General features: G+C 44.7%; 2 protein-coding genes across 2 annotated transcripts in view; both read left to right on the top strand.

Annotated features, from left to right (window-relative positions):
• The window catches only part of NME8 (NME/NM23 family member 8), a 103,403-nt gene extending 92,677 nt beyond the window's left edge, over nt 1-10,726 (top strand). The window contains exon 20 of the transcript XR_008420161.1: nt 10,629-10,726. The gene's annotated coding sequence lies outside the window, so the exon portion shown is untranslated. The remainder of the gene's footprint in view (nt 1-10,628) is intronic.
• EPDR1 (ependymin related 1) overlaps nt 1-13,898 on the top strand; it is a 28,138-nt gene extending 14,240 nt beyond the window's left edge. The window contains 2 exon segments of the mRNA XM_019451124.2: nt 10,629-10,837; nt 12,230-13,898. Of these exon segments, the coding sequence (XP_019306669.2) occupies nt 10,629-10,837; nt 12,230-12,426 (406 nt within the window). The 3' untranslated portion in view covers nt 12,427-13,898.
• Nucleotides 13,899-14,192: the final 294 nt, after the last annotated feature.

The raw sequence follows: 14,192 nt of genomic DNA, 5'->3' as shown, positions 1-14,192 counted from the left end.
CATGATCTCACAGTCTCCTGAGTTCGAGCCCCGTGTCAGGCTCTGTGCTGGCAGTGCAGAGCCTGCTTGGGATTCCCTCTCTCCCTCTCTCTCTCTCTCTCTCTCTCTATCACTCCCCTACGTATGCTGTCTCTGTCTCTCTCAAAATAAATAAGCAGTTCATTGGGTAATAATGGTATTTTTTGTTTAAAATTTGCTGTGGCATTTAGAGCTCTAGAAGAGAAGTCTGATACCAAACTGATTTTCGTTTAGTTTTAATAATTTTTTTTCTGCCCTAATTTTTGTCGGTTGTTTCTATTATTATCCTGGAACATCATTAACATCTCCAGGCTATGTCTAGCTCTAGAGGAAATTTCATCTGCTGTTTCTGGAGCCTTGATACTCTCCAAGCAAGAGGGAAGACATTCTCTTTGTTCCTTTAGAATATCTCTCTACTTACATGTATTGGTTCTCTTAAATCTGTTCCCCCCAAATTTCTTTTTTTTAATATTTATTTATTTCTAAGAAAGAGAGGGAGAGAGAGCAGGGGAGGGGCAGAGAGAGACAGAGTGACAGAGGATCTGAAGTAGGCTCCACACTGTCAGAACAGAGCCCGACGCGGGGCTCGAACTCACAAACCATGAGATCGTGACCTGAGCCCAAGTTGGATGCTTAACCAACTGAGCCGCCCAGGTGCCTCATGTTCCCCCAGATTTCTTAACTTGTAAAAAAAATTTTTTTTTAATGTTTCTTTATTTCTGAGACAGAGAGAAACAGAGCATGAGTGTGGGAGGGGCAGAGAGAGAGGGAGACCCAGAATCCGAAGCAGGCTCCAGGCTCAGAGCTGTCAGCATAGAGCTCGACGCGGGGCTTGAACTCATAAACCGCGAGATCATGACCTGAGCCAAAGTCGGTTGCTCAACCAACTGAGCCACCCAGGCGCCCTGATTTCTTATCTTTCCATTAGCCTTTTCATCCCTTCCTATGTTTTTCCTAGAGTTCTGGAATCATACCTTTTAATGTGCTGTTCTGTTGTTTGTTTGTTTGTTTGTTTCCTATAGCCCAAGCATTCTGTATCATCTCTGCTACATTTTCTATTTTGATAATCATGTTTTTCATTAGAGAGCTATCTTTGTGGTCACATATTCTTCTCTTTTTTTTCTTAAATTCAGTATCATCCCAAATCCCAGTGAAGATAAAAAATAAGATTTATATTTTAGAGTCATTAACGTTAGCTGGAAGAATGTCTGTGTTCATATTTACACACAGTGGCAACTGATAAGTTTCTACTGAAAAGCGGAGTGCTGACGGTATGAACCTGACTGTCCTTGTACCCTCCCAACCTTCTTAATACCTTCTGATGCATAGTTCCAGAAATCACTATGTACCATGGCAACATGGGTACCTTGGTGCTAATGAGGATCTTTCTTTTAATGTTGAAAAAAAAAAAAAAGACAATTTGAACTATTGTCTCATGATAATTTTTCATTATCTTCCATCAGCGGGAAGAATATATGCCTGTGCCAGTATTCCTCCTGAAACATTTTTTGGGGAAAAAAAAACCGCTTCAATTTCTTGAGCAGGCTTTTCCTCTTTTGAACTAGAATCCAAGCAGTGGAGGCCCGTCACCTTACAGCTTCTTAAATTGCACGCAAAATTATTCTTTGATTTTACTTTTCCTAGGGCTGCATTCTCAAGTAATTTAATATTCCTTTTGTTGTATGTGGTTGGTATCAGCCTACACAATGAGTTTGTGTCTAACACAACAATTCTGAAATAGCGTTTTTCTTTTATGTCTCATAATTACTGTAGGGTGTAACTCAATCCCGGTACACGCCAGAATGGCAAGTGGCCGAAGCTCCATTCTTCCGGCCTCGAGTCACAGAGCTGGCATGAATTGCTAATATATTATATTGCATATTAAACGAATCCAGAGTTGGTCCAATTTCTTCCATAAAAGCCAAAGTCCTTTTGAAATCACAATATAATATCTGTACACTCCCTTTTCTGTAATTTAAGATATCTTGGATGGCCAAGCAGTTATACGTGGATGGGAAGAATCACAGTGTTAGTGAATTAGGACGAATCTGATAGGAGATCAGACCTGGAGTCCAATCCCGGCACATTATTTACTACTTAGTTATTCTCTGAGCCTCGTATTTTCTCATCTGGTTAAAAAAAAGAAAGAAAGGAAAAAGCTAATAACGTGTCAGCCAGCTGAATTTGCCAGTCTGTAACCTCTGCCTCAGACTGTATTTTTTTCCCCTTGACTACTCTGATTCAAGACAGAAAAACAGTTGCCTCCTGGCTGTACGGGCAGTAGCTATTAAGGTTTGTCCACACCCAGGTCAGGCTCTGGTATTGTGGGTCCTGGGATTAGCCAAATCCTTGGGCCCTGCTCATTCTGGAATGAAGGGCTCCCAGAGAGCTGTTAAAAAAAAGCATCTGATAGATAATAACTATAAAGCAGTGGATTTTACTTATTTCATCTAGGGTGCTTTCAGCTGCACGTGTCAGAAAATTGACTAATGGGGGCTTAAACTATGAGGATCGTTGTAGTTTACCTCAGAATTCTGGTGATGCTTGTTCCTAGGTCTGACTCAACAGTATCATCAAGGCCCCTGGTTCTTCTCCATCCATTTACTCTAGAATGTTGGCTCAAAGTTGCAAGATGGCGCACTGACTTATTGCCTCATGGCTTTAAGATGGCTATCTCCACTCTAAGCATTATATCCTTATGTTCAAAGACAGGAAATGAAGGACATAGAGCAGGACAGGGAGTCTGCTTTTTTGGGAAAAGAGAAATCTCCAGGGCATTTCTTCACCCAACAGACTTCCTTTTATATCTCCAAGGCCAGAACCAACTGTACCCCCAGCTCCAAGGGAAACTAAGGAAGTGAGTAGATGAGTGTACTTCCTCAACCTCTATATTGAGAGGCAGGCAAGAGAGAAAGGGTCAGATGCCTGCAGGGCTGCTACAGAGGGGTCCGCTATCGCATTCAAGATTGGTCTCCCCTTCATCCTTCACCCCACCTGGATGAACTAGACCTTCTTTGTTACACAGCCGATCTGGTCTTACGTACACAAGTCAAATGCGTAGTTTCCCTATTAAACATTAACGGGTGATAGTAAACGTACCCACTGCCAGACTTTTCTACAAAGCTATAATCCCTTGCATTTAGATAACAATTTTATATCTGCTGTCTCAAATCATCTTCATAAAAAACTTTGAGCTTCAAATTTTTGGTCTTTCTTTACATATGAGAAACAGGGAGATTAAAATTATGATCGCAGGTCACCAGTAGTAGATTGGGAACCTGGATTTCTTCACCTCAGCTTTTTTTACAGTGCAGTTCATGCTGTCTGTAAATCTTACCCTGAACTAGACAGAAAGATTTTCCCCTGCCTTAGTATAGTTGGGCAAACTTTTTAAAAAATGTTTATTTATTTATTTTGAGACAGAGAGAGAGAGCAGGGGAGGGGCAGAGAAAGAGAGGGAGAGAGAGAATCCTAAGCAGGCTCCATGCTGTCAGTGTGGGGCTCAGTCTCTCAAACCCTGAGATCAAGACCTGAGCCGAAACCAAGAGTTGGACGCTTAGCTGACTGAGCCACCCAGGTGCTCTTAGTTGGGTAAATTTTCAGTACTTTTTTTTTTAATTAAAAAAATTTGTTTTAATGTTTATTTATTTTTGAGAGAGAGAGAGAGAGAGAGAGAGACAAAGAGCATGAGCAGGGGAGGGGCAGAGAGAGGGAGTCACAGAATCCGAAGTAGGTGTCCGATGCGGGGCTTGAACACACAGACGGCAAGATCATGACCTGAGCGGAAGTCAGATGCTAAACTGACTGAGTCACCCAGGCACCGCCCGCCAGTACCTTTCTAATGAAAAAAAAAAAAAAAAAATGAATGAAGCTCTACATCCAGTTAAAATTCCTTTTGGGAAACAATATCTTGTAAAATATAAAATGGGAATTTTATTTGATCCAACAATTCCAGTCTATAAACTTTTCATAGAGTTGTAAACAGAGAAAGCCAAAAGGGTTTACCTACAATTTATATTCAGCTTTGTTAATATTAACAAACTGTGGAAATAATCTAAGTGATCACGAGTAGGAGATCACTAAAGCAAAACATGGTGTGTGTGTGTGTGTGTGTGTGTGTGTACATAAACACACATGTGATGCATGTGCATATATACACAAACACACACACATATATACATATATACACAAGCATATACATATATACACATATATACACATACATATACACACATATACATGCATATTTATACACGGGCACATACATATATATATACACATACATATACACACATATACATGCATATGTATACACAGCATTCAAACACTAAGGGGGCACATCAAAGCCACAAATACCAGCTGGAAGCAGCTCCCACTGAGGGAACTTGGGACAATTTGAGCATCAAATGGAATAATGACTTTGTCGTGCATTGAGTACATAAAAATCCTTGCGTCCTGGGTGGTGATTGATAGATAAATAGATAGATGTCATTTGTTATACCATTGGTGCCAATCTACCAATCTCCAGCGACAATTGATTCAGGAAATGGTTTTACCTAAAACCATGAGGTGACAATTATTGGCTAACGGGCTGTTCCCCAGCTTCACCAAGTATTGCTGATCAATTACTTGCTAACTGCGAAGGGAAGCACCTCTATGCTGAAGGCATCTGGAGTAAGGACAGGACTTGGTGATCAGAGTTGGTAGCATTGATAGTGGCATGGGACATCACCTGTCTTCTGATGTGATGCACCAGGAGGTACACAGCCCACTCAATTTCTTTCCAAGAATCTTTAGCCAAAGCACATCAAGACTTTAGAATCCACGCCTAGTTTGGAGGAATGACAGGATATAGAGGAACAAGTTAAATTAGGAAACTGACAAAAATGTAGAATGGGGAATATGTGCGGATCTGGAATCTTCAGAGAGTCAAAGGCCACATTAAAAATAAAAAAGATAGTAGTGTTCCAGATTTTTAAAACAGTAGAAACGTAACAACCAAATATATTGCTTGAGACTTGACTGCATTCTGATTTTTTTTATTTTTATTTAAAAAAATTTTTTTTAACGTTTATTTATTTTTGAGACAGAGAGAGACAGAGCATGAACGGGGGAGGGGCAGAGAGAGAGGGAGATACAGAATCAGAAGCAGCCTCCAGGCTCTGAGCTATCAGCCCAGAGCCCGACGGGGGGCTTGAACTCATGGACCGCGAGATCGTGACCTGAGTTGAAGTCGGACGCTTAACTGACTGAGCTACCCAGGCGCCCCGACTGCATTCTGATTTTTTTTTTTTAATTTTTTTTTTAACGTTTTTATTTATTTTTGAGACAGGGAGAGACAGAGCATGAACAGGGGAGGGTCAGAGAGAGGGAGACACAGAATCTGAAACAGGCTCCAGGCTCTGAGCTGTCAGCACAGAGCCCAACGTGGGGCTCGAACTCATGGACTGCAAGATCATGACCTGAGCTGAAGTCGGCCGCTCAACCAACTGAGCCACCCAGGCGCCCCTGCATTCTGATTTTTAAAAAAGAGTTTAAAATACATTTTGGGGGACAATTGAATATGGGCCAGATATTAGCTGGCATTAGGGAATGAATTTTATTTATTTATTTATTAAAAAAATTTTTTAATGTTTATTTACTCTCGAGACAGAGAGAGACAGAGTGCGAGCGAGGGAGGGGCAGAGAGAGAGGGAGACACAGGATCCAAAACAGGCTTCAGGCTCTGTGCTGGCAGCACAGAACCCAATGCGGGGCTCGAACCCACGAACCGTGAGATCATGACTTGAGCCGAAGTCGGGCGCTCAACTGACTGAGCCACCCAGGCGCCCCTGGGAATGAATTTTAATTTCTTAGGTGTGATAGTGGTAGTGTGGCCAGAAGGCAGAAAGTCCTTGTTTTCGGCAAATACTTAGAAACAGCTAATATAGCAAAATGTAACAATTATTGAATCTAAGTGGTAGACACAAAGGTGATCATTGTACTAGTCCTTCAACTCTTCTGCATTTAAAAAATATTTCAGGGGTGCCTGGCTGACTCAGTCGGTTGAGTATCCGACTTTGGATCAGGTCGTAATCTCATGATTCGTGAGTTCGAGCTCTGCGTTGGGTCTGTTGCTGTCTGTTGCCCACTTCGGATCCTCTTTGCCTCTCCCCTGCGTTCCCTCTCTCTCTCTCTCAAGATAAACATTAAAATAAAAGAAATTAAGGTAAAGTGTAGGTTAGAGAACATTATATTCGCCCATTAAAAAAGACATTAGATTCACTCATTTTTGTAAAACGTGTCTAGTACACATAATGAAAACTCAGTACGATATTTGCACAGCCATGTTCATAGCAGCATCATTCACAATAGCCGAAAGATGGAAACAACCCAGGATCCATCCACAGATGAATGGATAAGCAAAATGTGCTATATGCATTCAATGGAATATCAGCCTTAAAAAGAGAAGGAAATTCTGACACGTGTTATCACATGGATGAAACTTGCAGACATTATCCTCAGTGAAATAAGCCAATCACAAAAGGACAGCTACTGAATGATTCCACTTGTAGGAAGTCTGTAGAGCAGTCAAGTTCATAGGGACAGAAGGGAGAAGAGTGGTTGCCAGGAGCTGGGCGGGGGAGAAATGGGGAGCTGTTTCATGGGCATAGAGTTTCAGTTTTGCAAAACGAAAAGAATTCTGGAGACTGGTTGCACAACAATATGAATGTACCTAACACTATTGAACTATGCACTTAAAAATGCTTAAGATAGTAAATTTTATGTTCTATTTTACCACAATTTTAAGAAATTTAAGTGAAAATATCACTATATGTTTAGCCACAGAGGCAAAGAGTTGTTATTTCTGTAAGTTCGAGTTTCTGGGCAATTTTTACTTCATTTTCCATTTCTGTACTGTTTGGATTTTTTTTTTTTTAACTTTGAATGTGAATCGTTTTACAAAAACCAGACATCCATTTTCAAAAGATCTAAAACTTCTGCAGGTTTTCAGTGTTTTGGAGAACATGCGGGTGGTAGAGGCTAATATTTAGGAAAATGGATTTTCAGGAAACAACAGAAATGGTCAATGTAGCCTGAGAATTTTGTCAGAAGCAACAAAAATCCTTGGTCCCACGAGGCGAGCGGCAGAATGGAGCCCTGCCTGGGCCCTGCGTCTGCATTGAGGCTGCTGTGAGAGCTCAGCCTGCTGACCCCTTGGCCGGGCCTGGATGGCCTGACCTCGCTCACAGCCCAGGCCTGGCAGGGCCCTCCCGGGAACTGTGCTTTGCTTGGGGTCTGGCCAGCAAGGAGGAGTTTGCAGGCTGTTGTTGACCCAGGCCTGGCCTGCCCGCCTTGTCCTCCAAGCCCTTTCCAGCACCTCACCTTGCTTGCACCCCGGGGGTGTCATTTGTGACTCCCATCCTTACAACTTCCTTTGCTTTAGAGCCAGGCTTTGATCTTGCTTCCCGGGATCGAGTTTCTGTTGAAGACAGTCAGTCCTTTGGGTCTCCGGAGGTAATAACCCGCACAGCATCCCAGGCAGATGATTCATTTCAACCCTGGCTGATCTCTGCATTTTGACCTAAGGGCTCTATCAGGCTCCGGAGCCTGTATCCTATTTGCGACGGAGAACTTTACGTCTGAACTATGAATGTGTTCCCATAAACACCCAAGCCACAACAGCACTGTGAAAAGCTTCTTTTCCAAAACTGCCTATGGATCAGTACTCGCTTTTCTACCCATATGGGATTTTGAAAAACAAAAAACAAAAAAACAGTTATACGGTTGTATTTGGTTTCCCGTTGAATTAATATTTTCTGTCTTACTTAAGGCACTGTCAACATAACCTCGGTATCAGATTATGGCCTCTTTTTAAAATACTAAATATTTTGAAAGCAGAAAAGTTACAGAGAACACTGTAACAAACACCTGTGTTCAGACCACCCAGAAGTAATAAAGGTTAACGTTTTGTAACGATTCCTTCAAGTCTAGAGTTCTCATTTTGAAATTAAATTTTACCTCTGTGTGTGTATGGGCAGAGCTGGCCTCGGGACAACGGCGCAGCTGGCAGAATTCCTTTCCCGCTGCCCCTTCCCTTCCCCAGCTGGTGGCTGCCCGGGCAGGCGGAGGTGGCCAGGGGTCCGCCATGACACCGCATGACACATAACACAGCTGTCCCAGTGGCTGTTCTCCAGGGCTCTAGGTGGAAACCGCGGAGTCCTCAACTATCTTAGAGATGAGTCCTGGTTATGAGTCACACAAAAAGTTCCAAGCAGAAGAAAGGAAAGTTTATTACAACAGAGGACACAGGAATGCATCCGGGGGGACCAGCTGTTGGAATCCCCGCTTCCTGGTGCCTCTCTCTGCTTCATTCTTCCCTCTTGCTCAGTTCACATGTTGGAAAAAGCCTCCCAGAGCTTCTGAGTTTACATATGACCTGTGCAGGCGCAATTCCACATGTTTGTGGGTGAGGATCTGATGGTCTTGCCCTGGGCAGGATGTTCACCTCCGGTCCCGTAAGCTCCGTGGAGGGAAGCCCGCCCATGTATGGCCAGAATGGCTGCCAGGCTCCCACCTTCTGCGACCTGTGGGTTTGGGAGCTAAGGGCTGTTCTCAGGAAGGACCCCGCACCTCTTCCGCCCATGGTGCATATCTTCCAGGGGGCAGTCACTACGCTTTGAGAAGCACGCCATCGGGGTTTCCAGCAAAAGTGACGAATGGCTGTCTAGGCTAATGCCTGGGACTTGGGAAGGCACAAGGGGCGGGTGCTGATGGTGAGGAGAAGAATAAAGAAGACAGTCACCTCTGAGGGCACACGGTGTTCTGTGGGGCCCGCTGTCAGAGAGGATCGTAGAACAGGATCTCTGTACAGAGTCCCGTGTTTATGAATGGACAGTGCTCTAAAATTGATACGGATGTCTTTGTACTCCTTTTTTTTTTTAAATAAATATTTATTTAGAGAGAGTATGTGCAACTGGGGGAGGGCAGAGAGAGAGAGAGAGAGAGAGAGAGAGAGAATCCCAGGTAGGTTCATGCTCTGTGTGGAGCCTGACTCGGGGCTCAAACTCATGAACCACGAGATCATGACCTGAGCAGAAATCAAGAGTCGGAGGCTAAACAGACTGAGTCACTCAGGCACTCGGGGTGTCCTTACGCGAATGTTTAGACTGATGTGCCAGGGATTTTTCTGGGCCTGAGAAGACAGTGACAGTCCAACCCCATCTCCTTCGAAGGGCTTTCAGTAGGGTGTGAACCCTGCATGTGTATTATAATGAGAGGTTGGCTCCACGTTTATGGGAGCACTGTCGGAGCAAATGAACACTTCCTTTTCTTTCTGTGATCACTCCCATTTCTAAAAGTCTGTGCTTGGGTTTGACCCTCATAAGCCATTTCAAGTGTTTCCTGGAACGAAGCAGGATAAGTATACCTAAATCTATAAAATGAGGTCATGTGTACATTTCCATACTGGCTCAGTAGAAAACGGAAGCATAACGCTAAAATAGTGGTACTATTTTTTGACCACATAGACAGTGATCATTTATAATAGTTTTTCTAGAAAATGCTTTTTAAGCTCGGACTTGGGATGGTGAACATTTGCCCTGGAGGCAGACGTAGGCTGTGATGTGGAGTGAGCCTCACATACCACAGATAATATGTTGGTTGTCTTTTATTTGCCCATCGAAAGCACCCTCTGTAGGCTCTTCACTGTGTGAGTTCAAGGCCTGCAGCCTCACTCTGCTGGACCAGCAGCAGTGGCCCGAGTCTCAGACTGATGATCAAACACATTTCAGAGGACCCCCCCCTCCCCCCATCCCCCACCGTTGGCTTCACACAGCACCAGGATTGCTTAGCTTTAAGATTGATGCAGGATTGGTGACAAGGCCGTGTGCTGGGAGACAGGGTGCATCTGCAGACTCCTGGCCCAGCCTGGGAACACCTCTGGCTCGCTCCACACATGGGGCGTGCATGTGGGCAGGAGAGACGAGGCCTAGAGCATGTGGACAAACTGTGTGGAAACCAGTTGTTCTGGGGTCCCCTCACCTTCTGCCTGCTTGTCTCAGCCTCCTCCAGATGTGGGAGGAGGGCCCCATTTTCACACCGCTGTGCCTCACCCCAAAACCCATTACTCATGACTGACAGTTGAGACAATGGGGCACAGGTGTGTGGTCTGACCTCAGCATCTTCTCGATGCCCTACATAGGGCACCCCAGTAATGCCAGATTCAGTGCTGCAAGGAGAACTGAACCAAGCCAAGGGTCAAATCCTCCTGCGTCCCTGTGCTACAATGTCACAAACCAGCCGTTAACCCAGGGCCCCGTCTTCCCCATTTTGTAGCCTAAGCACAGAGTCTGGCATATAATAGGTGCTCAGTTATTCAATATTCAGTTTTGAACTCTTAGTTTTAATTATTTTGTATTTAGGTTATCAAAGTGTCTAGTGCTCATAAATAAATAAATAAATAAATAAATAAATGTTTTTTATTTATTTATTAACAAGCCAAACTGTTTTTTTCTGCTTGTTCTATTCCAAGAGTAATTCATATTGCAGCCCTTTGGACGGTGTGCTGACAAAAGGCATGATGACTGACAATAAAGTCCTGATATGGTCTCTCTATATCTGTCTTTCAGATTATTTGAATATATTTTGCTCTATAAGGATGGAGTGATGTTTCAGATTGAACAAGCCACCAAGCAGTGCTCCAAGATCACCCTGACAGACCCCTGGGACCCTCTAGACATTCCTCAGAATGCCACCTTTGAGGACCAGTACTCCATAGGGGGACCCCAGGAGCAGATCACCGTCCAGGAGTGGTCCGACAGAAAGTCAGCTAGATCATGTAAGGCTTCAAAAACTATCCAAGTGCTGCGTCCCAGAAAGCATGATGGGAAAAAAGGTTAAGTTCACTAAGGAAGGTAGTTAAGGAAATTGACAAGCTTAATCAAATTGTTTAATGTCCCCCCCCACGTGCTTAATCTGCTAGTGGTTTAGCTCCAGGGTATACGCATCACATTTGAAACACCTCTGCCTTCCAGCACCACCTGTACCTTTCTGCCACCTTGGCTGTTAGGGGCTTAGCCTTGGCTCTGACGTTTAATGACCCTGAGATCTAGGACACAGAAGATGTCTGTCTAAGGTATACGTTCGAGTCCCCATATCACTTCCTGAAGTTACAGTGACCAGATCTTCTCCTGTCATTCTGAGTGTCTGCTTTTGCGTATAGACGGAAAGCTGTTCTCGGTGGTGCTTCCATATGCCCACCCCGAAGCTGTTTCGAATACACAGGCTTTATGGTGCCTGCGGGAAACAGTCGAAAACAGTGCGAAAACAGTTCCCTCCATCCCCGCCGCTGAATTTAGCGTAGAATTAGCATATGACCTAGCGATTCCACTTCTGAGTGTATATCCGAAGGAACTGAAAGCAAGGACTCAAGAAGATATTTGTGTACCCATGTGTATAGCAGCATACTTAATGACAATGAATGAATGAATAATAATTCCTCCAGATGGTGGAAACCAACCCAAGTGTCCCCCAGCAGGTAAATGAATCCCCGAAATGTGGTGTAAACAGACAATGGAGTATTATTTAGCCTTAAAAAGGAAGGAGATTCTGTCACACGCTACCATGTGGATGAACCTTGAGGACATTACGCTGAGTGAAATAAGCCAGTCAGCAAAGGAAAACCACCATATAATTCCACTTACATGAGATGCAAAGAATAGTCGCATTCCCCCAGACAGAGAGTGGAACGGGGGTTGCCAGGGGCTGGGGGAGGGGAATGAGGAGTTAGTGTCAAAGGGCACAGAGTTTCAACTGGGGAAGATGAAAGAGTTCTGGAGATGGAGGTGGTGATGGCTTAATGCCGTACTTAATGCCACTGAACTACTTAAAAATAGTTACAATGGTAAATTTTATGTCTATTTTCCCACGAGAGAAAAAGAAAGCAAACAACACAGGCATTTTGCCTTACCTTCTACGTTAAAAAGTCACCCCCAGGGGGCGCCTGGGTGGCTCAGTCAGTTGAGCTTCCTACTTTGGCTCAGGTTGTGATCTCACGGTTTGTGAGTTCGAGCCCCGCGCCGGGCTCTGTGCTGACAGCTCAGGGCCTGGAGCCTGCTTCGGATTCTGTGTCTCCCTCTCTCTCTACTCCTCCCCTGCTCACACTTTGTCTCTCTCACAAAAATAAAGATTAAAAAAAATTTTTTTAAGTCACCCTCTCTTTCTCTTACAGATGAAACCTGGATTGGCATTTATACAGTCAAGGATTGCTATCCCGTCCAGGAAACCTTCACCAAAAATTACAGTGTGATATTGTCCACGCGGTTTTTTGACATACAGCTGGGTATTAAAGACCCCTCGGTGTTTACCCCGCCGAGCACCTGCCAGATGGCCCAGCCGGAAAGGATGGGTGAGGATTGCTCCTGGTAAGCCCGTGAGCACAGAAGTGGTGGCCTCCGACGTCATCCCCACCTTGAGAGGGATTTGAGGCTTTTGAGAAACGAGAACCTTCACTGGAGATAAATGTCATCATTGTAGGAAGATGCACATCGATAAGGGGTTCTTTGTATATATGATTTTTTTGACGATTCAAGCTTTGTTTACAGAAGGGAGTGGACTGGAGAATGGTGACAAGAATGGGAAGAGAGGGCAACCCTGGGGGTTTCAGACAGGTGCACAGCCTGTGCGGGCGCTGTGTGCTTCTGCGTGTGCAGGTGTATTTAAGTGTGCTCTCTGCCTGTGCAGGTGTACCCAAGCGCACTGGCGTGCACGGGCGGGGGTCAGCAGGAGCACTTTGCCTTGGCAGGGAGGAGTGTTTCGCTACTGACTTGACTGAGGACTGCTGGACTGCTGCCACGTGGTGGTAATAAAATGCAGGACGATTTTGGTCAGCTTTACTATAAATTTTTATGTGCTCTACAGATAACAGCTCCTTTATTGCCCGCACCGGGGTGGTGACTGCTCCCCCAGCCCCGCCTCCTGCTCCCATGGCCACTGACAAAGTGATTCCTTAAAATCCCTTCCAGACGTAAGGGCTTTATGGCATGACCCCACTGATGGAAATCTGGGGAGGAAATGAGAGGCTGTAATGCAAAGTAATGATTCCTCCAAGAGACACTGTAAACAAGAGGGTTTGAAAATCTTACCTGGGTAAGCATGAGCCACGTATGCTTTTTCTATGCAAGAGTATTGATATGTATGTGCCGAATCACCACATATTTGTCAGGGGACCTAGAAAGATGGATAGTATTCTCCAAATAGCTTCGAATTGGAAGTCAGGAGACTGCTGTCTTCAAAATCCAGGAGTGGAGTTCCTTTGTACTTGAATTCCTTGGGTTAACGAAACGCACTGTGCTTTCCCTCACCCGGGCCTTCCCGGGGCACTGTTTCACAACCTCTTTGTCTATATGAGCTCCGTGTATCCCTGCCAGCTCAGCTCGCACTTGACCTTCAGAGAGCTGCTCCTGAGCCTGGATCGGGTGCCCCCGATAGCTTGAGCACGCTGTTCTCACAACACTGCCTCGGCCGTGTGTTAATTTCCTGCTTACTGGACACTATTGCCCACTAGCCTGGCTACGAGCTCCTTGAGTACGGGTACCACGTGGTGTTAGCTTTTATATGCCCAGCACCGAGTAAGTGCCTGGCACATGGTCAGTGCCCTAAACATTTGTAGAGTGGACGATGCCAGCCTGTCTGGTCCTTAGTTTCCTCATCTGTTCAAGGGTTGGGCTGGGTTTGCTGACCTCTGGGGAGAGTCTCAGTAATAAAATTTATTATTCTAGATTCTTCTGCTATCGTGTTTCATCTGGCTATCATCTGTTAGTAGGAGAAACGTGTGACATCTATAACATGCTGAAACCAATCTGTACTACAGTTTATTTCAATAAACAGATTTAATCACATTTCGTGTTCTTTCATATATTTACTCTTGTCATATATGTGGATTCTCTTGGTTATTCGGGGGTTCAAACTCTGCTCTGATGAATAACGTGCTTCCAGTGATCGTTATCCTCTCTCAGAGGCTTGCTCTTCCCCTCAAAGCCCAGTTGCCTGGGCTGGAAGCCTCAGGGGCGTTCTTGGCCCATTTCTCTCCTTTATCCTCACAGGCGATCAGTGTCCCCAGTCTTGTCAGCGTAGCTCCTGCACGTGCCCTCGGCCTCCATCCAGGTCCAGGTTCTTCTGCTCACTGGCCTTTG

Source organism: Panthera pardus, unplaced genomic scaffold (assembly GCF_024362965.1).
Source record: "Panthera pardus isolate Hobbes unplaced genomic scaffold, ASM2436296v1 HiC_scaffold_8, whole genome shotgun sequence".
NCBI lineage: Eukaryota > Metazoa > Chordata > Mammalia > Carnivora > Felidae > Panthera > Panthera pardus.
Note: the sequence above shows the minus strand (reverse complement) of the source record. Positions and strands in the feature narration are given on the sequence as shown.